The sequence below is a fragment of the Myxocyprinus asiaticus genome, chromosome 29 (genome assembly GCF_019703515.2).
Source record: "Myxocyprinus asiaticus isolate MX2 ecotype Aquarium Trade chromosome 29, UBuf_Myxa_2, whole genome shotgun sequence".
In the NCBI taxonomy this organism is placed as follows: domain Eukaryota; kingdom Metazoa; phylum Chordata; class Actinopteri; order Cypriniformes; family Catostomidae; genus Myxocyprinus; species Myxocyprinus asiaticus.
Window position 1 is genome coordinate 10,171,846 of NC_059372.1, and position 26,953 is coordinate 10,198,798.

The 26,953-nt window shown below is 35.9% G+C and overlaps 1 protein-coding gene across 4 annotated transcripts; it reads right to left on the reverse strand.

The window, feature by feature from the left end:
* Positions 1–4,077: 4,077 nt before the first annotated feature.
* bcas1 (brain enriched myelin associated protein 1) lies at positions 4,078–26,814 on the reverse strand. 4 transcript variants are annotated; one of them, XM_051661887.1, is made up of 13 exons: positions 26,760–26,814; positions 26,010–26,075; positions 25,638–25,716; positions 22,732–23,063; positions 18,150–18,302; positions 17,077–17,136; positions 16,281–16,316; positions 15,850–16,023; positions 10,264–10,305; positions 8,382–8,504; positions 8,211–8,291; positions 6,837–7,046; positions 4,078–5,665 (listed from the first exon to the last, which is right to left on the reverse strand). In XM_051661887.1, the coding sequence occupies exons 2-13, from the start codon at positions 26,046–26,048 to the stop codon at positions 5,600–5,602; spliced, it is 1,395 nt and encodes a 464-aa protein (XP_051517847.1). In that variant the 5' UTR covers positions 26,049–26,075; positions 26,760–26,814; the 3' UTR covers positions 4,078–5,599. The 4 variants fall into 4 exon arrangements, with proteins under 4 accessions (XP_051517847.1, XP_051517846.1, XP_051517848.1 ...); XM_051661886.1 differs by having other exon boundaries at positions 15,850–16,029; XM_051661888.1 differs by lacking the exon at positions 10,264–10,305 and having other exon boundaries at positions 15,850–16,029.
* Between the last annotated feature and the right edge of the window lie 139 nt (positions 26,815–26,953).

Sequence of the window (26,953 nt, forward strand, 5' to 3'; positions counted from 1 at the left end):
TTAAATCGGAAACATTTTGGCTTGACGTGATGTGACACAGCTAGCGGGGGTAAACATAATGTGTTAGGCTGTCATCCTGAATTTGTACACGCTCACTTAAGGTTAACGTCTAATCTAATCTCACTGATTATGCTGACTTCTTAAGAAATGACTTCAGGGAAAATTCTGTCAAAATCTACAGGGTAAATGTCGGGGAAACACCTTTGCAAGTACTGTATTTAACTTCCTGTCAGTTCAGTGGGTGACTATACTAGTACATTGACTGGCTTTACAGTAAAACATGAAAAAATGTCTACTAGCAGATATAATCTGCATATTGAACAAGGAAGCAATTAAACAGGATTTTACTAGGTGTTTAGAGACATCTTGTGGTAGAGCAAAGAACTTCAGCAGAGAGTTTAACGTTTATGGGTAGTTGGAATAAAACACTTCTGGAAAGTTGACATGTCCTGCGGTGTGACATTTTATTTTTTAAACAATGTTTTGCTCATTTTTATTTAATTATTATGAATGTTGCTTCTATGACCTCATATTGAAGGGATAGCACACCCAAAAATAAAAACAGCTCCGGTTGCACCGTCCTTAGTACGGCCTTGACTCATATAAGTATGGAACAATAACTCATTTTATTTTTGAGTGAACCATCTCATTAATTGAGAGGCTACATGGAATTTTTCAAATTAATTTGTCACACAGAAGGACCATTGAAAACGAACTAATAAATGTGATTAAAAATGGCGAAAAACTTTAATGAAATGTTACAGGACCTAAAATATAGAATTTATCTTATACGTTCATATAAATTGTAACCTAAAATCATAATGATGATTTAAAAAAGTCTATGGACATGTTATGAATCAACTACTGCATAGTTTGCATAGCCATTTGTAAAATGTAAATATAATTATAAGGAAGAAACTTTCTCCTAAATGAATTTATTTATAATAAATACATTTATATATATATATATATATATATATATATATATATATATATATATATATATATATATATATATATATATATTAAAGTATTTTAATATTTATACATTTACTTTATTAATAATATTTATTTATTATAAATATATTTAAGAGAAATGTTCATACATTTCTATATATATAATAAATTATTATATTTATATATAATAAATATGCATCTAGTAAATATATTGTCTATATTTATAATTATATATTAACATTTAAAACATTAATTATATTAACAATTAAATAATTTAACATTATAATGTATTTATATAATTTCACATAATAATTTATTATAATTTACCATATATAAATTAACATATTTATATAACATTTATTTAAGTTATAAGACGTATTTAAATAAGATGTATGTAAATAAACGATTTACAGTAGAAGATATATATAAAGTTGTAAGATGAGGTAATGAAAGAAAACAGGAAGTTGGTCATCTGTCCTAAACTTCATTTGTGTAAGGTTTGTGTCATGGACTCAGAGATATCAAATCTCTCTCTAAGAGAGTTCATGACAGTTATGAGTGCAGTCATGAGTCTGCAGTACAATGCCAGCACTGTTCACTCTCCCACAGCAAACGCTCTTTCAGCACGCCACACCAACTCCCTTTTTAATATACATACACTTGAAGGTACCACCTTCACAAACCCTCATCAAGCAGTACAAGAAAACTTGATTGCTTTAAATGGATATAAAGATGTTATTGCATTTGTGGTAAATGAAGCTAAACTTACTGTATTATGACACATCACGATGCCTTAAACTATTTTAAACTGGCTTTTATGGCAGCTGTGTTTAATGTGTTATCATAATCTGCGATTGCTACTCCTAAATTTGGATATTTGCCAAGATCGTCTTTGATAAAATAGAGGAGATCGGAAGGGTAATTATTGTTTGGAAAGAATTAACAGTGCCATTATCTTTCTCCAATAACATGGCCTGAGAATGTCTTTGGCCCCTGAAGGTATAGGAATCTGATCCATGCAGTCTTTCTCTGAGCTGTGACACACATTAGTGCTGACAAGGGCCCCAAAGCCCCTCCTCTGGGCTGTGATCCCACACACAGCTGGGATGCTTGCATGGGCAACAGAAGCATGCACCAGCACCATGGGCCAACAAAAAGTACTGAGAATGCCATATATTTGTAGTCACATGCTAATTGTGTTTCCTGTGTCAGGCTGCCATAACTTTAAAGCTTTCTCCTTAGAAATATCAGATTTTAACAAACAAATAAGTAATGAGTTGTATCTTAAAAAATCATTAGTCATGTTTTCTAAAACAATCATCACTATTATTATTGTTCATACTTAATGTTAGAGGTTTCAAAAAAAGCCCTGTAAGTATTAATTTCCTTCTTGTCCTTGCTTTTAGCCAGCTAACAACCACATATCAACCACCCACCTAAATATTCATCCGTTTGAAAACATAGATCCATACTATAAACTGCCATCCTGTAAATGTGTAAATGTGTTCAAAATGCTGACATATGTATTGAAAAGCAGGCCTAGTATAATTTAATTTTTTATCCTATTTCTAAGTCGTAGTGTTTGATGTAGATATTCAAACATGTTGGGCATGTTGGAACTCCACAGCGCCCCTCAGATTTTCCCATGGAAATCTATGGTCAAATAGGGTACTGCAACAAGCCCTCATTGAGACCAAAACAGCTTATTCACGGTAGCGCCATCTTTAATGGCAATAAGGCTGTGAGGGACAGACATACCATATCTTAAATCGCACGCACTGTAAAAAATAATAATAATAAAAAAAACCTGTAAAAAGCTCCAAGATCACATCTGATTTCCACAACTCATGTTGTCTGGAATTTTTTGTCTATTGAATGTTTTTGGAAAGAAGTTTTTTTTTTTTTTTTCTTCAATGTTTTGTCCGTGGAACGATCAAAAAATACTTTAAACTGCAGTGCAGTACTTTGAAGGGATTGTACATCTATCCCTCACAGCCTCGTTGTCATTCCCCTCAAAAATCAAATATGGCGCTGCAGTGAATAAGGTCACCAGGGGCCCTTAATCTGCCCATAAATGTAGTACCAAACCAAAGGTAACTTTAGTATTAGTGCATGCCAGCAGTGTAACAGATTGCGAACATGACTATCGATGAATATGTGTATAACAGCCATTTCTATTGCAAATTCAAGACATATTGTCCATCAAACAACTTGGTCCTGAAGAGCCAGAAGAGCCAGACAATCAAAAGATAAGTATCGGTGATAAGACATTGTATGATTTGAATCCCGAAAAATGATATGTCAAAAAGCATTGGCTCTTGAAACGTTCTGTTTTAAATTTACTGTGATTTAAAACATTAATATCATTATAAAGCATTTAGTTTTTCAGTACTGTGGAAATGTGTAAATGGCATGTAGATAGTTCTCCCTGAGGTTCTGCAGCAACACAACATTATAAAATAACATTTGATTTATATTTTGATCTATAACCAGTCAACAGTTTAAAGATGCACTCAGTAATTTTTACCTCGTTAAAAAAGTTTAACTCCTAAAGACATGAAATGTGATTTTGCAATATATGTAGTAAATCATGAGCACTCAACATTAAAATGAAGACTCAGTAACATGGAGAGGGTCCGCACATGGGGGCTGCCATGTTAGAATCACATGACCAGCTGAATACTACTCGCTTAATCTCAGTAACCATCCTGTTATTTGACACTTTCACTCACTGATTAAAGTAATCATGGCTGACTGTGAATACTACATTTCTGGCATCTGAAACTGAAAACTACTGATTTTCAATGATGCTGCATCCAAGCCGCTAAAGTGTCAGTATAAGTCCAAGATGACACAAAGGCAAAAGTTACTGAGTGCACCTTTAAGATAAAGCATTTTTATTTAGAATATTAGAATCAACATTATGTTCTAAGAGTGCAGCCTTGTGGTGGAATAATGCAAGGACACCACATATTGTGTCAGCGCATTTGTGTTTAAATAATGAGTTGAACGAGTTTAATAATGTAAAAATTTATAAATAAAAAAGCCAGAGATGCCCCACCTGTATCTGAGGTATGTCCCTTCATTGTTTGATTAAATAAAAAGTCTGTTTACAGAGGAGAGAAATGATTCTTTTATTTTTATGAATTGGTTAACTTGACAAAAATGCAACAAAAGAGATAAAGAATTGATAAAGTGTGAATTCTGAATTAGGACCCTCTACAATTTTACAAATGTAGACAAGAATTTGGAAAAATAGGGAAACCAGAAAACATATGAATTGAACACATTTAATATGTAGCAGAAAGTTTGAGACACATATGATGTGTTTTGTACAGTATATTTCATAATTGTATAACATATTACATAATGTCCTAATGGCAAGTGATGCATTCAAATATAAAATAAAATTTAAATAGCAAAAATGAATGACATCTTAATTATTTTTAGTCTCCCCGGTTATAAAGGGACGGCCAAGAAAATAGAAGAATATTTGGAATGTGATTTAACAGGTTAAAATTAATAAAGGTTTGGTTAGATTTGTAGAGTGGAAATGAAAACAAAAGATTTGTGAAGGTTGTGAAAACCATCATATAAATAACTAAGCAAGTTGGTATAATATATGGTGACATATTAGGAGAATTGCATATATGAAACTATAACAGTGATTTTTTTTCTTTTCTTTTTTTTTTTTTTTTTTTTTTGCCAAGAGGGGAAACTGATTGTGATTACTTTGTGATCAGACAATCAGGTTGGAATTCAAACTGGCATTGTAGGTTTCAGTGATATAGTTGATTGAATTAAGCATACAATGGGTCTTTGAGTAGGTTTCTGTCCATGCAATCAGATTGTTTGTACAATCAGATAGTGAATGGTCACATAAATACCTTCTCTGCATATGAAACAACCACATGATGTTTGCTATGTACACTATAGTATTAATGCACCATGCATGTGGGTGGCCATAATGCAACCGGTGTTAGATGAGTATATTATGTCGATAAATAGTGTTAGTTTTAACATGCAAAGGAAACAAAGAAAATGCAGTATATCTCTGAATGTAGAATTACAATTTCACTTTCGTTTTGGCTATCTCATGCCACATCATACAACTCCAACACGTTTTGCTTCTTTGGAAAAACAAAGTTTTTCCCTCCTCTCAAAGACACACATAGCACTTGCTAAACAGGGAGTAGCTTTACACTTACTTCTGCTCTCACTAAATACATGGGGATTCCATGTTTCATGGCATAATTTCTTTATAATTATTAAGTAGGGTCTACAGTGTCAATACAAGTTAAAGGTGAAGCTTAATATGCAGAGACAACTGTAAGCAATCCATTGGCTGGATAAATACTATGGCTCTGTGGCGCATTAAAATAATTTTTCTGTTTGTTTGAGCATCCCAACAAATGCCGTCAGTTTGGGGCGGGACTATTTGTTGGTTTGACCAATGGAAGATGTGTTTGGCAAAGCTGTTTGTAAACACTCAGTATTTTCGCAATTCCATTTGATGCCACTAGAGGTACAGAAATTAATCACTTCACCTTTAACTTGCGTTATAACATTTACATATGTATTCCTATTCACATGGTTGTCAATGTTTGTGGGAAAGAGGACTGATCAAAACAAAGACAGGGTTTTATTTGGCCTTCTCAGGTGCCACAGGGTCCGTTTGCACTCCGGCATCAGAATGGCGTTTTTGGCCCTGCGAGACATACCAATGCATAACGCAACATTAGTGATCCTAACTAGCAAGGAGGTTTTTGTTTTTTATTTGTTTGTAGTGGTGCCTGAAGCACAACCCTACACAACCTGTCTGCCAACTGGTCCTTCTTAAGTATCAACAATGGATCTTGCTTCTACATGTCCTATTTAAGCTCAGTTTAGTTAAGTGAATGGTTAAGATATTTGTGTGCTTTATTATCTTTGTATGCTGTGATTATTTAGTTTTCATTACACCTTTGTTTCATATGAATGACTAACAAGGACCGTCTTAAAGTTGCAATAACTGTGTACGCATATATATTAATATACACAGGAATTTATGTATTTTTTATTTTGAAACATTTAAGATAAAGAAACGTTTACATTTCTGCACTATTTCTAGGTGACTAATCAAATAAGCAAATTTGTGAAATTGAGCTTGTTAACACCTTTGTACAAAAGGTCAGATTTCGTGTCACTCAAATTGTTATGCTGATCATATAATTTATAATGGAAAAAACCTGCATTAAATTAGAAAAATACAAAATAGATGCATTTTTTTTTTACAATTGATGTCAGACCTTTGGACTCCACTGTGTGTGTGTGTGTGTGTATATATATATATATATTCTATAAAGTTATTTCTTATTAGGAGAAAGTTTTCAAAATTACTGAAACTAAGACAAAAGTTACATTTCATAATAGAAGATTTTATACAATGTTGAATTTCATGCAATTATATATATTACGTACAATATTTTTGTACCCAATTTGTTTTAATTTGATTTAAATGGTATGACTGCATTTATCATACTTATTAAATCACAAAAAAGGGTTCTTATCAGTTTGTAAAAGATGTAGATTTTGCTAACAGGTTGTGCTTTATATTTATTCTTTTGACCTCATTTATTACTTAGATCACCTCAAAGATCATTCTAAAACATGTTTAAAAAAAAAAAAAAAAAAAAAAAAAAAAACTTCCTGTGTTTTTGATTCTCTAAGATTAAAAGCCAGACAACAATATGAAAATAATCAGGAAGGATGGTTAGATATCAAACCATATTACAAAAGTGTCTCAATAACAGCATCTAACTGGCAAACTACAAAGATTGCAAATGCTCACAAATTTGTCCTCGGTGAACTCCTGTCTAATCTCTGGATTTCTACTTAACCAGGTTTTTGAAGAACAGCTGCATGGAGTTCCTCTTCTCTAATTTGCGAGGGATGTTGGGCGAGGCGTTAGCTGAGCTTGCCACTGATTTGTTGTCTGGGGCTGCCGGTGGTGCTGGAGTGGCGGGTTTTGGCTCCTCTTTGGCCTTCACGGCAGGAGCAACTTCTACCACTGCAGGTGCAGCTGGAGTCTCCTTCTTGGGCTCTGGAGCCTTGAGATGATATAAATCAAGGGTGATTAATGAACTGTATTTTGATTTTAAATAAGATCTCAAAAATGATCAAATATTATACAGAATATTATTATATATTATATCTAAATAATATATGTATATATATATATATATATATATATATATATATATATATATATATATATATATATATATATAATTTATAAATAAAGATTATAAATAAGATCTAAATAATATAATATATTATTATACATCATTTCTAAATAATATTAAATATCAAAATAGAATAATAAAATAACATTAAAATATATAATTATATATTATATAATTATAAAATAATACATAAAATATGAATAAGATTAAATTAAAAAAATATTATTAAAATATTTAGGAAGTCATAAAAATATTAGAAGATGCTGTACATCACAAAAGCTAAACAAACAGCAGTTCCAAAGGGGTCAAATAAATCTAGACAGGGAACACATTTACTGTTAAATGCATACCTTGGATAAATGCATTTGGCAAAAAAAAAAAAAAAAAGGAATTGGAATACCATAAAGTATTTTAGCAAGAATTACATTTACTTTCTTGATTATTTAGAAGCCATTCAGTACATGAAATATGAGTAAATAGTTTGGACATACTTTAAATAATTTATGTTTCTAATGATTTAAAACCTCTAAAGGCTTATGCTCAAATGCTTTGTAGACATATAAAACATAGACATTAAAAAGACAAATAAAATGTTTTCTATTTATAAAATAACAATAAAAAAATCTAATTTGAATAATATATATTTTGATTTAAATATTAGTAGTTTGACTTTTATGAAAGAAGAAATTCAAGTATTTTATAGTTTTTATTTGGACACATCCTAATTCCCATATTATTTGTTGTATGGTTTTGATGACTTTACTATTATTCTAAAATGTGAAAAATAGTAGGCCTAATAATAAAAAATGAGTCTGCTTGTCCAAATATTTGACTGGTAGCGCAGGTGAAATATTAACTTAATATTAATAACTATGTCACTAATATGAAGCCTATAAAAATCAGTTAAAAATGTAGTGCCAGAGAGTAGATATTTGACAACACAAATAAGTATGTCAGATGCAAAGCTCAGCAGTGCAAAAAAAATCAGTTTGGTTAACATGAAAATGGCCACTGTATATTGCCATTTACCGATCCAGCGGCAAGGGTGATGCTGGCGGCCGCGCTGGATGCAGCTGCCTGGATCCTTGTGCTCAACTGGCTTAGCAGTACCTCAAATTCACACAAACCTGTTATTGCATGCAGCTCTCTAATGCAATTTTTTAAAATAATCTGATGGTTATTAATCTGGCATCTGTTTACCTTAGGTTTGAACATTCCAATAGTTGATTTTTTCTCTTTTTTCTTCTCTTCTGGTTTGGGTGCTGGAGGTTCTTCGGGTTTGGCAGCAGCCTCAAGGGTGCTGGTCTTAGATGCATCTACCTGCTGTGTTTTACAAAGATAAGGAAAAGACTGTTGTTTGAAGAGAAAATGTAAAAAACTGAGTGAGACTTTAGGAAGGTAGTGAAAGGATAGCAAGGAAGCTTGTGAAAGAATTGTCAGCAGAGAGCTTAAAACTGATTACATTTAATTTACAAACGGAGAGGCAAATATTATATCTAAGAGCTCTTATAACATTTTCCGTGAATAGGGTACAAAACAGGACTTGAAACTCTTAAAAAATGTCAAATAAAATTTTAGATTGTTTCCAACAAAGGGAAATGTTAGGAGGACAAACTAAATGTTATTTTATTACATTATTAGAAAAAAATATAAATAAATATTTTATATAATAATATTATAATTGTTTTAGGTTTGCAATTTTTTCTGCCCTATTACTCTGAATGTCTGAATACAGTTTAATTACAATTTTTGTGATTTCATTATTTTTAAGCATAAATTACATTAATAAAATGTATAACATTAAAAACTAAATAAAATGTGAGAAAAACATCAGAATAGGTTACAGGGTTGCAGATTTAACCTTACTTATGCTATCATTCATTAGGGGCTAGCTTGTTTGGGACCACATATTGGTTTTTAGTTATTAACAAACTTAAATTTCCCATTAACCCGCCAGTGGATCCAAAAGGGGGCACTTTGTCACGAAAAACGTTTACGCTTCAAATGCTCACGTCTCTGAATACATAAGTTAGGTACAAGTGGTATCGTTTGAAATCTTAGAATCTGAACTTATCATTTCTAAATTTATGTTACATAAAATAACAAAATAAGGCCTAAAAACATTTGCGTTGCAAATCAGCGCTACCTAGAGGTCAAGTGGTAGAAATATTAATTTGATTTTTAAAAAGTCTTTCAAATAGTACATAAATAGACAAATCATATATCAAATGAAAGCTCTTATTCGCAGGAATGTGACTGTACAGTTTGTTTTGTTGCCCTAATACCATAGTTCGAAAGATTTTTAAAAGAATCATAATGTGAAATATGATTTCTGTAAGACATAAAATTCAAACGTCACATTTGTGCACCTATCACTGCTGCTGTGAGCCCCAAATAGCTAAAAATAGCTTTATATCTGCTTTTACCTTAGGCAGTTATCTTAAAAATGTGTAATTTTTTACTTGTTTGTGAGCTTGTTTGTGTAAATATTCCAATGTTATATAGTAGATGTCCTGAAAAAAATATGCAGTCCAGCAGGAAAAGCACGCTAAACAAATCATCAGAAATATATGTTATTGACTATTGATGATGAAATGTTACCGCATCGCAAAATAGAGCATCTCAGCTTTCTAATGACACCTAGATTGAGCTTCTAGTCCACTCAGAGGCCGAGATATTTGATGAAACAATGGTGGTGGTGCATGAACTGAAAATTAGACTGAATGTCTATGGACGAGCACATCTGTGAGGGCTAAAATGCATTAGAGTGCTACCTACATTTTAGATCGGCATTTTGTAATGGAAGCTTGCTGCCATCTAGTAAAATAAAATAAGACTTTTTGGAGGGAGATGGAGTACATTTTACTCAATGATGTAAATTCATTATTACAAATACTTTTCTGCAATGGATTGAATATCAATGAATAACAGATTACAGATTTGTAAAATGCCAATTTGTATCCTATTCATAGAAAATGCCAAGTACAAGATGGAAGGAGTAAATGCATGATGTTCTTTATAGGAAAACATCCCACCAGCGTGCAACCCACAAAGAGACAAATGATCAGCTGAATGTATTTACCTGCTGTACCTCAACAGGCTTTTTCTCTCCCACCACAACAGGCTGTAGGCAAGCAAATATTTGCATTAAATTTGCAATAAACTATGGAAGTTCGCACTGTTCTTTCAGTCTAAAAATGACAAATACTGAGTCACTGCTCATACAAATCTTTAAGTCATTGAATACATCTGATGTAAGTTATAAAGTGGTGGAATGGAGAGCAGTGGAACCCAAATCACATGGTTTAGTTGGCTGGCTTTTTTGACATGAGGTAATGGCTGCTGTCAACATGATGTCACCATAACAGACGTTCAGTGCTTATTCATTATTTCCTGCTAATTGTATGCATGTAAAAACCTTCCAAACACAGATTCTTCTGTGCTGATTGAATATTATAATATATATTATAATCAGCTCTCTCATACAAATGTTGAAATAATATGAGCTCTAGATGGAAGTAATTTGCATGTCTTGAGATATAAGAAACAGAAATGGGATGAGTTTAGTTGATTTCTAAATAGCCGATGCTTTCATTTACCACTTTTGATGTCTTAACGCTGACTCAACTTGTTGTCACCGCCTTAACTTTTGACACCGCCTTGCCTAGCAACACCTCAAATTTACATTACTCTGTTATGGTGGGCCACATACAATACGCCACATATAGTATATAAAAAGAATCTAAGTTCTTGAGAAATTATTGAAACAATGTTACAGTAGTAACAGCTTTATGTACAAAGGCCAAACATGTATTTGGACACTTTTTGAAACTTAAAAAGGTATGAATTTAATTGCATTAGATAACAAAATATCACAATAAATATGCAAACATTTGATGCTAGACCTTTTCTAAGGACTAATTTCACTTTTCTGCATTGTGGCAGGAGGGACATAACGTCTCGTTCCCTCCATCAGGGAACGGAGGTTACACAAGTAACCATGACGTTCCCTATCTGTCACTCACTCGACGTTGTGTCGATGTAGTGACACTAGGGGTCCCTATACGAAACGGCACAACTGGCTGAACTGTGTTACGTGAACTGGCGGTGTGTGACGGGCAGACCACTGTGTGTCTCGTAGCCAGCACACTAGGTCGACACGTAACCTTCCCCAACATAGTTATGAGTGTTGAATGGCCCTTTGGGGACAAGTCGACAACCGAAAAGATAGAGACAGGCTAACCAGTCGTGGCCTCTTTTCCCCTTCTTTTTTTCCACTCCCTAAAAAAGAAGGGGGAATATCTGGCTGGACTGCCAGGTCTAGTCGAGGGGTGTCCCTCCCAAGGTGAGGACACCGCGGAGACCACACCTCGCCCAAAGAGAGGGGGGGATATTTAAGTGGAAAAATACATCACATGGTCTTGCCGACCATGTGGAGAGTCTCAAGGTTGATCCTACCCAACGGGGGAGGAGTTACTACAAACATGAAGACTGGGGCAGAGGGGCTCTGCCCAAGGAAGATGCAGTTTGCCAACAGGGAAAGTTGCAGAAGATATACATCGCATGGGGTTTACCTTACAGGGAACCGCCACATGCGGAGCACCTACCCCAGAACAGGGCTCTTAGTTAGCACGTGTACTGGGCCGGAAGCGAGTCTCTCCGAAAACTCGACTGCCTCAGGGCTCGGAGGAAGTCAACCAGGGAACATAGTTTGTGAACACTACTGGGAATTAATGGCGCACGTCTTCAGCTCAAAAGAGGTGGAAGGCGCTATGTGCAAGCGATACACCTGGCCGGCTATCCTGGGCTTATCCGCTTGTATTGCGTTCCACTACCTGGGATGTAACCGGTTCCACCCGGAGGTTGTTGAACCTTACAAAGGTGTTGGGTGTTGCCCAGCCCGCTGCTCTGCAAATGTCTGTTAGAGAGGCACCCCTGGCCAGGGCCCAGGAGGCCGCTACACCCCTGGTAGAATGGGCTCGTAGTCCTAACGGGGGCGGCATGTCCTGGGCGTGATATGCCATAGCTATGGCGTCAATGAGCCAGTGGGTGATCCTCTGCTTGGAGACAGCGCTTCCTTTCCGCTGTGCACCAAAGCAGACAAAGAGCTGCTCAGAGATTCTAAAGCTCTGCATGTGATCCAAATAGATGCGTAAAGCGTGCACCGGACACAGCAATGATAGGGCTGGGTCTGCCTCCTCCTGGAGCAGCACTTGCAGGTTCACCACCTGATTCCTAAAAGGGGTCATGGGAACCTTGGGCACATAGCCCGGTTGGGGTCTCAGGAACACGTGAGAGTAGCCCGGACCAAACTCCAGGCATGTTTCGCTGACAGAGAACGCTTGCAGGTCTCCTACCCTCTTGATGGAAGTGAGCACAGTCAGGAGGGCAGTCTTCAAGGAGAGTGCCTTAAGCTCAGCTGACTGCAAAGGCTCAAAGGGGGCTCTCTGTAGACCCTGAAGAACTACAGAGAGGTCCCATGAGGGAACGAGGTGCGGTCTGGAGGGATTCAGCCTCCTGGCGCCTCTTGGGAACCTGATGATCAGGTCGTGCTTCCCTAAGGACTTACCGTCGACTGTGTCATGGTGTGCTGCTATAGCAGCAATGTACACCTTCAAGGTGGAAGGGGACAGCCGCCCTTCCAACCTCTCCTGCAGAAAGGAAAGCACTGATCTGACTGCGCATCTCTGGGGGTCTTCCCGTCGGGAAGAACACCACTTAGCAAACAGACGCCACTTAAAGGCATACACACGCCTCGAAGAGGGGGCCCTAGCCTGAGTGATTGTGTCTACCACCGTGGGTGGTAGACCACTTAGGTCTTCCGTGTCCCGTTCAGGGGCCAGACATGGAGATTCCAGAGGGCTGCCTCTGTGACCTTTGTGAAGACGCGAGGAGACAAGGACAGGCCGAAAGGGAGGACCTTGTACTGATACGCCTGACCCTCAAATGCAAACCGCATAAAGGATCTGTGTCGAGGTAGAATCGAGACGTAGAAGTACGCGTCCTTCAGGTCTACCACCGCGAACCAATCTTGATGCCGAACGCTCGCCAGAATGCGTTTTTGCATCAGCATCTTGAACGGGAGTCTGTGTAAAGCATACACGTGCCTCATAGAGGGGGCCCTAGCCTGAGTGATCATGTCTACCACCGTGGGTGGTAGACCACTTAGGTCTTCCATGTCCCGTTCAGGGGCCAGACATGGAGATTCCAGAGGGCTGCCTCTGCGACCTTTGTGAAGACGCGAGGAGACAAGGACAGGCCAAAAGGGAGGACCTTGTACTGATACGCCTGACCCTCGAATGCAAACCGCATAAAGGATCTGTGTCGAGGTAGAATCGAGACGTGGAAGTACGCGTCCTTCAGGTCTACCACCGTGAACCAATCTTGATGCCGGACGCTCGCCAGAATGCGTTTTTGCGTCAGCGTCTTGAACGGGAGTCTGTGTAAAGCCCGGTTCAGTACTTGCAGGTTCAAGATTGGACGCAACCCACTGCCTTTTTTCGGTACAATGAAGTAGGGGCTGTAAAACCCCTTTACAGCGGTGCCGTGAGCCCAGGAACCAATCATCGAGCCGCGAGGGTTCAGGGAAGAGCGGAAGGTTCCACCCTAGCCCGACGCTCGCAGCTGCCCGGGAAAGCATGTCTTCATCTTCACGTCAGTCTGTGACCGGGCGACCACACCCGAAGGGAGGAGACCAGCTGAGGCTTCCGCATCCGACTGGACGAGCCCGCTCTCCGATGCTGCGCTCGAGAGCTCATCACTTTCATGGGCTCCGAATAAGAGGTCAAACTCGCTGTGAGACAAGCCGGCGGACTCATCCGGAAGCCCGATCAGGGCAGACGAGCATGCTGGGGAATGGGAGGTCCGCGGGGGGATACCTGGCGGAGGCGGTCCCATTGGGGTCCCCAAATCGCCCCCAGTGCTAGCCGCGCTGGCCTCATACCCGTGGGTAAAAGGACCAAGGCGGGGAGTCTCTGGGGTGGCTTGCTTTCTTTTGAAGGCAAGCCGCGACCGCATCGTTGCCATGGACATGTCCTCGCAATGAGTACATGACCCATCCACAAACGCTGTCTCCGCGTGAGCAGTGCCCAGACACGAAAGACAGTGATCGTGACCATCAGAAGGCGAGAGATAACGAGCGCAACCAGGAATAACACACAAGGGAAAGGCATCTTTAAAAAGACGTGTCTTTAAAAAGACGTTCAGTGTGTGCCGCTCTTTTAGAGAAATATACTCTTTTAGAGAAATATACTTTTATTTCTGCCGAAGTGCCCAGGGGCATTCTCTGCAGTGCACCAGTGCAGAGGAGGGAGAAGCCACTGAAATGCGCCGTCAGATCCAGCAGAGGTGAATGAACAGTCGTGGGAAATCAGCTCAGTGAGCGTGACCGTTCGGCTCCGAAGAGAAAATCTGAATGAGTGGTTGCATACCAGCTCCTTTTATACCCGTATGTCCGGGGGAGTGGCATGCAAATACCACTCGCCAAATTTCATTGGCCTTTTATCAAAGACCAGAGGTGTCTCGAGCTCCCAAGAGTGACCCCTAGTGTCACTACATCGACACAATGTCGAGTAAGTGACAGATAGGGAACTAAAGTAACCACAGGTCTAGTTCCTCACATTAACTATGGACATGTTTCACTAACATTTGACAACCAGAATGTGTCTAAATACTTTGTCATATTTTTGAACAATATACTGTAATTACGGTTTTAAAATTCTAAAGCTAACAAACCTTTCCTTTTTTTTTTTTTTTTTTTTTTTAAAGTTTGTTATTGCTATATTTCTTTAAAATAAATGGCAAATACTTGGTTTGATATTTTGTTATATAATACAAAGACATAAAATTATTTTTTAACTGTGGCTCAAAGAAATAGTCCACCCCAAAATGAAAATTCTCTCATTTACTCACCCTCATGCCATCCCACATGTGTATGACTTTCTTTCTTCTGCTGAACACAAGCGAAGATTTTTAGAAGAATATCTCAGCTCTTAGGTCCAAATAATGCAAGTGAAAAGTTCCAAAATGCACATAAAGGCACCATAAAAATAATCCATAAGACTCCAGTGGTTTAATCCATATCTTCAGAAGGGAACTAATGGGTAAGAACAGACCATAATGTAAATATTTTTTCAATGTGTATCTTGCAAGTTCATGATTTCAAGCTCGATTACACATCCTAGTGCTTTACGCATGTGCAGAATGCTGGATGTCGCTAGGAAGTGCAATGAAGCTCTAAATTATGATCGCCAAGGAGACTGCTGATGTTAAGATTTATTGTGAAAAAGGAGTTACATTTTGGTCTGTTCTCACTGAAAAACATTTAGATTGTTTCAAAATACATGGATTAAATACACTGGAGTCATATGGATTACTTTTATGCAGCCTTTATGTGCTTTTTGGAGCTTCAAAGTTCTGGCCACCATTCACTTGCATTGTATGGACCTACAGAGCTGAGATATTCTTCTAAAAATCTTTGTTTGTGTTCTGCAGAAGAAAGAAAGTCATACACATCTGGGATGGCATGAGGGTGAGTAAAAAATGAGATAATTTTCATTTTTGGGTGAACTATCCTTTTAAGTGTCCAAATACATTATGGGGACCACTTTATGTGGTTTGTAGTAACCAGCCTCTACTCCTGCAAGTGTGGTAGCAGGTGTGTGATTACCTTTGGACGGAAGAGTTTGCTGAAAGCACTGTCTTTGGGTTTGGTCTTGGTCGAGCTGTCTGATGCTTTTGTTGCAGCTGCTGCAGGCGTTTCCTCTTTCTTCACCACTGGCTCTGCTTTGTTTTCCATCTTAGGTGGTGCTGGGGGAGGTGGAGGAGGTGCCTTGGGTACTTCCTGTACCTTATAAAAGAGTGTATTTTTCAAGCACAAAACAGCTGACGGTATCCATTTTTTCTATCTATCTATCTATCTATCTATCTATCTATCTATCTATCTATCTATCTATCTTATTGCAAATCACAAAATTCAAAGCATATTTCTTATATTTCTCATAGTTATGGTGCTCGGCTTATTAAGATAAAGTTAATGGAACAAAAAAGGGTTAAATATAAGAGACGAATAAAATATATAATATGAAAGGAAGTGCTCACATTTGTTGATGGTGCTGGTGGAGTCTCCTTCTGTGGCTGCACAATCAAAGAGACAAAAGAACAAACAGTCCGACAATCAATATCAGCATCAACTCTTAAGACCTGTTTGGCTGGAGATCTTTAGTATAACTACTATGATACGAGGGCCAGAGGACCCATTTTTTAAAGCAGGTTTAGATGCATATGCAAAGGGACCTGGGGCCATAAAATGGAAAGAATTGGACAGAGGTCTAGCAACTTTGATTTCTAGCCATACATCAAGAAATACCAGAAACAGTGATTTCATCTTGAAAAGTATAGACTTTCAGTCAGATAGCACAGAAATATAAACTGTGATCCAGATAAACCAATCAATCAATAAATAAACAGAACATGCAAATAAATAAACAAAAAGGATAAATAAATAAATAGTGCAAACAAAATGTCAAAATAAATAACAAACAATAAGCACAATAAAATAATAAAAATATATACATTAATAAATAGTGGAAAACAAAATAAATAAACAATAAGGACAATAAATAAAATAAATAAATATACATTTGAGCAATTTCTTGAAACACAACTGAAGACTAATGGAAAAATGGGTCTGATAAACCGAATTTAGGGTCTCACTTTAAATGTTCTCATCCCTATAAAGTATGTATAATCTTAAGCAAAAACAAAAGTTAGATCACACTGTTTTTTCCCAGAATGGGAAAAAATGGAAATATAATATAATATAATATAATATAATATAATATAATATAATATATACTGTATCATATGGGTAGTGTGACTATCTAGGTTTTATTACCTGGTCTTTTGAAGCATCAGGAGTAGCTTTGGCTTCTTTGCTTGTTTTGGTCGGATTGACCTTCACATGCAGAAAAGATAATGGAGACACGGAATCATTAAAGTGCTGTGAAAAAGCATCAGAGTAGCTAGTTTAAGTGTATATCGCTCTTTCAGGTACTCCATGTTAGAGAGATAGACCTATTCATCTGCACAGAGATGAAGATGTCAAAATGGAGATATAAAAAATGTATCTTTTGTGAAGATAATGCCTGTCTGTCAAACTGAGACGGACTCGATTTGCCACAGGCACACAAAGGGTTTCCTAGCAGAGACCGTTTGGAACATGTGTCTCGTATTGAGTCAGCCATTGTCCTCTGGAGATGGCGTAGGCCTACCCGTGCTTTATCAGAGCACATCACAACTCCAAATGCACAGTCCTCCCTTGTAAGCTCACATTATACAGCAAACAAAAGGCTGCCACATTCTGACATGTGCAAAGACTTTATTTAGCAGTGTGCCATGGATAGCTGAACAGATATCAGTGTAACAAATACTACAATGATAGAGTACAAATTCCTTTTTTCATCATTGTTGACTGGTGCAGCAATTCCAAATGTTTACATTGCAGTCAAATATACACAACTACATACCTTCCTGTTTTTCTCTGTAGGTTATTTACTATAAATATTGCACACTACATTTCACGTTGCTCTAACTCTAATTTAAAAATTACTATTTCCTTCATACTTGATTTTAAATTTCACATGGTTCATCTGGTAGAGAATTGCACTTGCAGCGACAAGGTCATGGGTTCAGCTCCCAGGGAACACACAGCCTGATAAAATATACTGCTTGAATACATGGTAAGTCACTCTTAGTATTCCTCTGGTTCAATTAGTAGTGCATGGCATTAGCAAATCTAAGGTCACGGTTTCGAATACCAGGGAACACACAAACTGATGAAATGTATAGCTTGAATGTATAGCACTGTAAAGTTTAAATGTTGTCTGAAAGGAAATAAGTTAACACAAATGCCTCCAAATCAGGCAAGGCTGTTTAAGTCAAATTAAAGCAAAAGTAATTTGTACTTACAAATGTTTTGAAAAAGTTCATAACTGTTTTTTCTGCTTCTTTAATGTCCTCTGATGGATAAATTTCTTCGGCGACTTCCACAAGAATGGATTCGAGAGTTTTTTCTTTCGGCTCTGGCTCAGACTCTGTGCTTGTCTTAATGTCCACTGATTCCTATAGACAAATCCAGAGAATTAGTGTTTCAACCCTACAGCTAATGTGCAATAGCTGCATTGACATAGGCACACAATTCCATCCATGCCTCTGCCTACTCAGGCCAGCAGCAACAATCATTCTTTTATTAACGCCTGTGTCCCCCCTCACTCATTGATATTCAGCAATGTGCTGGACTTAAAGTCTATGCATGCTTTAGCTAAGAAAATGTATTATATTAATATTATACACTGTAATGTATACGGTGACATCATGACATCTAACATCTTCTTTTGTGTTTCACAGAAGAAGAAACAAGTCATACAGGTGTGGGAATTTGCGTGAGTATATGATGACATAATTTTTGGGTGAACTATCCCATCAAGGCAAGAGATTTCCTTCACATGTCACAGATATTAATACAGTATGTTGCTCTTGAAAACACTGTTAGTTTCATGCAAATGGAAAGCACAAGAAACAGACAATGCAAATATTTCTGTTGAAGGGTAATGATTTTGTCTGAGAGACAGTTACATAGACAAAACAATTAAACAAACATAAACGATTAAACACATGCTCAAAAATTATTACACAGTTAGTAATCTTCATCATCATTCAGTGAAAAGGGTCTGGTGTTCATATACTAAAGAGTATAGAGTATATGTAAGAGTAAAGACAGTAAAGAATCTATAAATAGTCTATAAAAGCATAGGGTATCTATAAGAGTGCAGACAGTAAAGAATCTATATGTAGTCTATAAAAGTATAAGGTACCTATAAGAGTACAGACAGTAAATAATCTACTGTATATTTAGTCTATAAAAGTATAGGGTATACATAAAAGTACAGACAGTAAAGAACCTATATGTAGTCTATAAGAGTTTAGTGTCTATAAGAGTAAAGACAGCAAATAATATCTATGTAGTCTATAAGAGTATATAGTGTCTATGAGAGTAAAGACAATAAAGAATCTCTATGTAGTATATAAGACTATAGGGTGTCTATAAGAGTAAAGACCATAAATAATCTTTATGTAATTTATAAGAGTATACAAAGTCTACAAGTGTAAATAATTTTTATTAGAGTTAATACTATCTAAGAATCTATAAGAGACTAGAGTGTCTATAAAAGTAAAGACAATAAAGAATGTATATGTAATCTACAAGAGTATACAATTTCTAAAAGGGTAAAGACAGTAAAGAATCTATATTTTATCTATAGGATTATATAGCATACAGTATGTAAGAGTAAATACAGTTAGAATCTTTATGTTAATTTTGCATTATTTGACACTGATTGGTGTTCAATCACACAACTCTTTAAAGAAAGGAGCAAGTATTTTTAGTACTTTAGTATAACACATGCCATGAGTTGTCCATGCAGTGGCATTTAGAATACATACGTGTTTGAATGCATGCATCAATCCAAGAGGTCTGACTTACAGTACTGCAGTGGACAAAGTTCTCTTGGATCTTATGGGTGAAATCATTCTCCTCTTCTGTAACAACATCTCTGTTGTCACTGACCTTATTTGCACATGTGAACTCATTCTTATCAGTCATGCAAAATTCAATTGTGTTATGAATGGTGCTTTCCACAGCACAGATATCTACACTGACTGGCTTATATGAAGCATCTTCTAATGCTTTAGTGCACACAGATCTCAGCTGAGAAAGCAATTTTTCAGATTCTGTTGAAAAATGTTTACTTTCTGTCTGTAAAGGCGTAGGTTCTTCTACACGACTAGGATGACTGAAATCAGCACAGACAGAGATGTTCGTTAGTTGAGCTGGTTCCTCAATAATCACCCAACTTTCTTCATCTATAGCTGCTGTTCTATTAGCAAGTAAGATGGACCTGACTGTCACAGGAGCTATTTGTTCTTCAACAATCAGAGCTGGTTCCACAGATATTGATTCTGGTTCCTCAGCATTGATATTGTTCTTCAGAATAAGCTTCTTCAAAACGCTTTCTGGTTCCTCTGCTTTATTTATTTGCCCCATTGTTTCTTCAGGAATATCTATTTGCTCTTGAGTGACTGAGCCAGGTTCTTCCATCCCAGTGTCTGATGCTTCAGCACCTAAAATTTGGTCCTCTGTAATCTGCAAGATTTCCTTAACAATAGCTGCAATTTCTTCAGCGACAAACAGTGGCTCCTCATTTCCAACGACTGGTTCCTCAACATGAGACAAGACCTCTACAGTATCAACTGTATCTGAAGATATACCATTTACAGTAACACTATCTATTTGATCAGTTACTTTAATACATTTTTCAGAAACAGCTTCACTTGCAAGACACTCCTCCCCATTAACAAGAGCCGATTCAGGCACATTCTCAGTTGTCAATAGTTCCTCTGTGTCTGATATGAAGATTTCAACCATTTTTATCAGTTCTTTATCTTCTATCATGGCTTGTTCAGCACCAGCATTCTTGGATTCTTCATATTCTAATGATATGGGCACCTTAGCATTAACTGCTGATCCCTCTTCTACAGCCTTTTGATGTTCTACATGCATCTCACGTTCTTCATTTCCAACCACTGGCTCTTCAGATACATTAGCAGATTCCTCAACAATGATTAGTGGTTCTTCAGCAACATCTACTGGTTCCTGTGTACCATACCCATCTGGGAGGACCTTCAAGCAGGTCGCAGTTTCAACATCAGTTCTTGATGACACCAGAGGGATGTTCTTGGTCAGCAAGCTTGAATCTGTAGATGAATCTTCAGATATGGTGTTAGTCGATTGCAATTTGAACTTCTTTACAACTTCCTCAAGAATCTTCTCTTGGCCTGTATTAATGAAGGCTGAATCCTTTTGAAATGAGAAATTGGTATACATGGGTCAGATTGCAGTGCATGTATATGAATTCCAAGGATGTGTTGTTACCTCGAAGATGCTTGGGAGAAAATTTCAGGTGTCTTGCGTTTGAACAGTCTGACAAAAATACCCATCAGCTAAAGCTAAATTTGATAGCAACACAGTTTAATACATGCTACGTTTAACACACTGAAGGACTGTTTTTATGGTGATTGTGCTTCAAGCTGTGGTACACACATAAAATGGGGGGACAAAAATTGACACTGTGTCCTAACCAGCTGTTATGTGCCAAGCTTCCACCGTCAATATATTTTTCTCGCTACACTAAAAGCAAAAAGGCTGCATGACATGACTAAATCACAGCTAATCAAAACATATTTGATATTTCATATACAGCCATGTGGATTGGGATTTTGGACCACGTCCACACAAATACGTTTTTGGTTGAAAACTAAATGATTTTGTTAGATTTACGCCTTTACGTGATTTTTGAAAACGTTATTTTTTGCCACATACTTTGGAAAACGATGGCGTTATGGTGCGTTCACGTTGTGTTAGAGTTACTGGTAATATGAGATAACAACTTGTAGATTCTACTCTGAACTGTTCACATCCTCGGACTGAGAAATCAATTTTGATGGCAACATTCAATATGCCAAAACTGATACATGTGTGGATTTGTTTTGGATGATATTAAAATGTTTTATCACTGCAGTATTTCTTCTCTATATGTAATTTCAAAATGTTTACGAACAAAGAAAGCACACCAGGTAACACTGGCTATAATAAAATGGCAAATGAAGCAGAAATGTGTATACTTCCCATAACTGTTGAGGCCACTGCCATTTTGGTTGTTTTTAAATGACGTCAGGACATTTCCTCCACAGAAAACGGAGATTTTCGAAAACGCTCTCTATTATCACTTACTTTGGAAAATTATGACATTAGGAAACTGAAAACCGATTTGTGTTGATGTGGCCTCAGATTAAAGGAATATTCCTGGTTAAATATAAGTTAAACTAAATCGACAGCATTTGTGGCATAATATTGATAACAACAAAAATGTATTTAGAAAAAGCAAAAATCTGGGTTACATTGAGGCACTTACAATGGAAGTGAATGGGGCCATTTTTTTCAAAATATATTTCAAAAATATAGCCACAAGAAGTAAACAATAAAAACTAATTCTGTGTAAAGTGAAGTTTGAAGTGTGAAGTTTTACCACGACGATGCTCAAATAGTTTTAACAGAACTGGAAATGTAAGTGCTTTTTATAAAATTACAAGATTCACATTTCTGCTTTTAAACCCTCCAAAAATTGGCCCCATTCACTTCCATTGTAAGTGCCTCACTGTAACCTCAATTCTTGCTTTTTGTTTTAAAAGGAAGGACGATTCAAAATTAATTTTTGTGGTAATCAACATTATGCCACAAATGCTGTCGATTGAGCTCAACTTGTATTGAACCCGGAATATTCCTTTAGCATGAAAGATAGAATTGATAGTTTTTTGCTTGTTGCAACACATCTGGTTATGACACGGTGTGAGGGCATTGAAAGCAAATCCGAAGGATACCTGTTCTGAGAGGTAAAAGGGGAAAAAATAGTAATGCTTAGCAACTTCTACTCACAGTCTGCAGGTCAATTTTCAAATCTGCCACTTTGACCTGACCATCAACTGCAGCATTGCTCTGTGCAGCAGATTTCACCGGTTCACTCTTCTTTTTGAACATTTTACCGAAGATGTTGGTCACCTCTTTCTCAATGAGCTTTTGGGCCTCTTTTTTGGGTTCTGCATCAGTTGCGGCTGTCGTTTCCTTCTCAGGGGTTGTTTCCACATGTGCAGGTTTGTTGGCTTTATTGCTGTCCACTTCCTCTTTACCTGCTGATGGTTCTGGGTTCTTTACGTCAGTTTCTGGTGGGATTTCACACTTTTGCTGAACTACTGCTTCTTTGCTAGCCACTGGACAAAAGAAAATACAAACAATTATGCATACTTTGTAAAAGGATCACGTATGAAAATATGATATATGGCAAGACATGTAAAACACATACTGGTATATAATATGTATGTTTATGTATGGTTTACACTGATGTTAAAAAAAAAAAATTCACATACTTGTATATATATGCAACATATGTTTTAAAATACTAAAAAAAAAAGACAGTTTTTATATACTGTATATAACATATATTTTTCTAAATATAAATCATCACACATATATTTCTATGAATTTCAACATACATATCACGTGTATGGATACATTTATTAGACTGAGTAAGTGAAAACAACGTTAGAATATATGCTACAAACAAATAGTTGAATTGGAAATTTAAGAACATACTACTGTATATGAACTATAATTTTATATATACAGTATGTAGGTATTCATATATGGTCACGTTTTTTATTTAAATGTTTCTTAGCATAATTTATATTGATAATACTTTACAATAAGGTTCCATTCATTAACATTAGTTAATGCATTAGGTATCATGTATTAACAGTGAACAATATATGTTTTACAGCATTTATTAATAAGTTATTAATGTCCTTGTTATACATGTTCAGGGTTGGGAGGGTTACTTTTGAAATGTATTCCACTACAGATTACAGAATACATGCTGAAAAATGGAATTTGTAAAGTATTCCGTTAGTTTACTCAAGGTCAGTAACGTATTCTAAATACTTTGGATTACTTCTTCAGCACTGGTGGATTTTTTTCACTTGGTTTGACTATAGAAACTTTGCCAGTACAGTAAGACAAAATACACATGTTAAAAATACATTCTCTGAAAAACCTAAATATCTTATGCAGTGTTGTTTCTAAAACAAGATAAATCAAATTGATCTTGTTTTAAGGATTTTTAGATCTTTTTACAAGAAAAAAATAAAAAACATATTATCAAGAATAAAATTTTTGCTCTAATATCAAAGGTCTTACTGGAAAAAAGAAATTGTAATCCAATGTGAATTTTCTTGATAAAAAAGTATGATCGTGCCTGGCAACACGTACATGTAAAATGTCTAGAAATAGCATTTTAGCTTAGCGTAAAGCTGACAGTTTACACAAGGTTTATTTCTATTTCTTCTGATCCAAACTTACTTCAAACTTACTTCTCTGTCTGCTCGTATGAATGTAACACATCATAAGAAAGTGTTTCACCGCTGTTCAAATGCAATTTGGATCGCATCATTTATATGTATAAATGTTTTCCATCTGAAAGGACTAAATATTAAATGAAACAAATGACAATAAAATGCAAAGTAATCTCTTCAGTAATCAAAATACTTTTGAATGTAACTGTATTCTAATTACCAATGATTTAAATTGTAACTGTAGTGGACTATAGTTACTTATATTTTGTATTTTAAATACGTAATCCCGTTACATGCATTCCGTTACTCCCCAACCCTGTACATTTCACATGTATGGATACATTTATTAGATTGCGTAAGTGAAAAACAACGTTCTTCATTTTGCACATGTCCGTTAGAATATATGCTACAAACAAATAGTGGAATTGGAAATGTAAGTACATACTATATGAACTATAATTTTATATATACATTATGTAGGTATTCATATATGGTCATGTTTTTTTATTTAAATGTTTCTTAGCATAATTTATATTGATAATACTTTACAATAAGGTTCCATTCATTAACATTAGTTAATGCATTAGGTATCATGAATTAACAGTGGACAATATATGTTTTACAGCATTTATTAATAATTTATTAATGTCCTTGTTATACATGTTATATGTATTGACTATAGTAATAACAGTAAATTATGCATAATTACAAGCAACTAAGCCTAATCCAAACCCTAATCCTTACCCTATAGTAAGTACATGTTGCTAATTAACATAACTCAGTACTTACTTGTGTAATTACACTGTAACAAGGACACTAAAATAAAGAGTAACCAATCTTTGTTAATGTTAGTCAATAATAATATAATAATGTTCATTGTTAGTACATGTTAGTTCAAAGTGCATTAACTAACATACAACTTTTAATTAAAAAAAATATTTCTATATGTTGACATTAACATTAACAAAGATTAATAAATGTTGTAAACGTATTGTTCATTGTTAGTTCATTTTAACTACTGTTGTTAACTAATGCTAACAAATGGAACCTTATTGTAAAGTGTTAAATTAAAAATAATAATAATAATAATAAATCATTTTAATCATATAATCAGAAGCCTTCAGATTAAAAGGTTTTAAAGATCCTGAAAAACATATTCAGTCAAGTGTGTCCAAAGTTTTAACAATATACAAATTAAACACCACTTTATCCAGCATGTGTCTGGCTACAACACCCAAAGTTTATACAGAGCTTTGAGTCATGTTCTCGATTGTGGGTTTACTTGCTCACTTAATCCAAACAATGTACATGCCAGCAGGAGAGTTTATCCTGAGAGTTTTCTTATGGTTTTCTTATTTTAATATAATGATGCAAAGAAAAATAACTTGTCTGCAAGTCAATATTATAGAATAAATGCATAGCATATCATGTACGAACCAGGTTCAGGTGAGTCTGGAGGTGGGACTGCATGCCCATTCATTTCTCCATTTTGGACATTTTTCTCAACAGTATTTGCCTGGAAGATTATACAGTATTGGTTAGTTTCATGTTCTGTTCTGTTATGTTTTTAACATTGATGTTAGAGACAATTTGGCATGCTAGTTGTGTTCACATTTTCTTAGATGTCTCAATAAACATAACACTCTCACATGACTGTATTGGCAAAAGAATGAAATGAAAGAGAAAGTCTTAAATCAGCTTTACTAATAAAATTCCTCATCTACATAGTAATACAAAGAAATTTACTTTTAGGAATCTTTCAAAATGCCAAAATCATCAAAACACAAACACACGTGTAAACAATTTTACCTTTTGCCGCTTCCTTTGAGTCGACTGCTCGTTTCCCATTTTGACTTCAGGCCAGCTACTGAAAATCTGCATTGACATTGCAAATATGTTTACAAACTATCACTGAATATAGAAAATGGTAGTCCAAGGCTCTTCTTCTGGTAAAAATTGGTATCACATTTTCTACAATAGAACAAGGGCATTCCAGCGATTAGTGCTCCAAAATATGTCTTTAGTTTTAAAACATAAGAGTTTCCCTCTAATGCAAACACACACAAAAAAAACATATTTATTAAAATATGAGTGACATCTACACTTTACGAACTTTAGACCACCTCAAAAAAATTATTACAAGGTCTGTTACAAGAGTTGAAATCAACCAAATAACTAAATTAAAATAGCTCATTGGTTTGTTACTGTAAAGGTTATAGGTTTGACCCCAATCATAGATGACCAGTGACAAGGATAGTTCACCCAAAATGAAAATAAAAAAGGAGATGTTAAGCAGTGATAGCTTCAGTCACCATTTACTTCCACTGCATCTTTTTTTTTCTTTCCATCCAATGAAAGTGAATAGTGACTGGGGTTTATATTCCGCCTAACATCTCCTTTTGTGTTCCGCAGAATAAAGAAAGTTAAATGGGTTTGGAACACATTGGGGTGAGTAAATAATGAAATAATTTTTATTTTGGGTGAACTACCTCTTTAAATATAATTTCTAACAATTATACAGCTTATTAACTCTTCACGTGCATTTAAAAATGTATTTACCTTCCCAGTGTGTTGTGCTTCAAACAGGCAATTCGATTAGAATCCGAATAGTTTCCCAACCTTGATTAAAGTAATCAACAGCACTCTGCTATCTGTCAAGCCTGTGTGTACACATATACCTGTCCTGAGGGAGGGTGGGGCTCCAAATTAGTTAAGTTGCATGAAACAAGACTGTGGTTAACATATGTTAATGT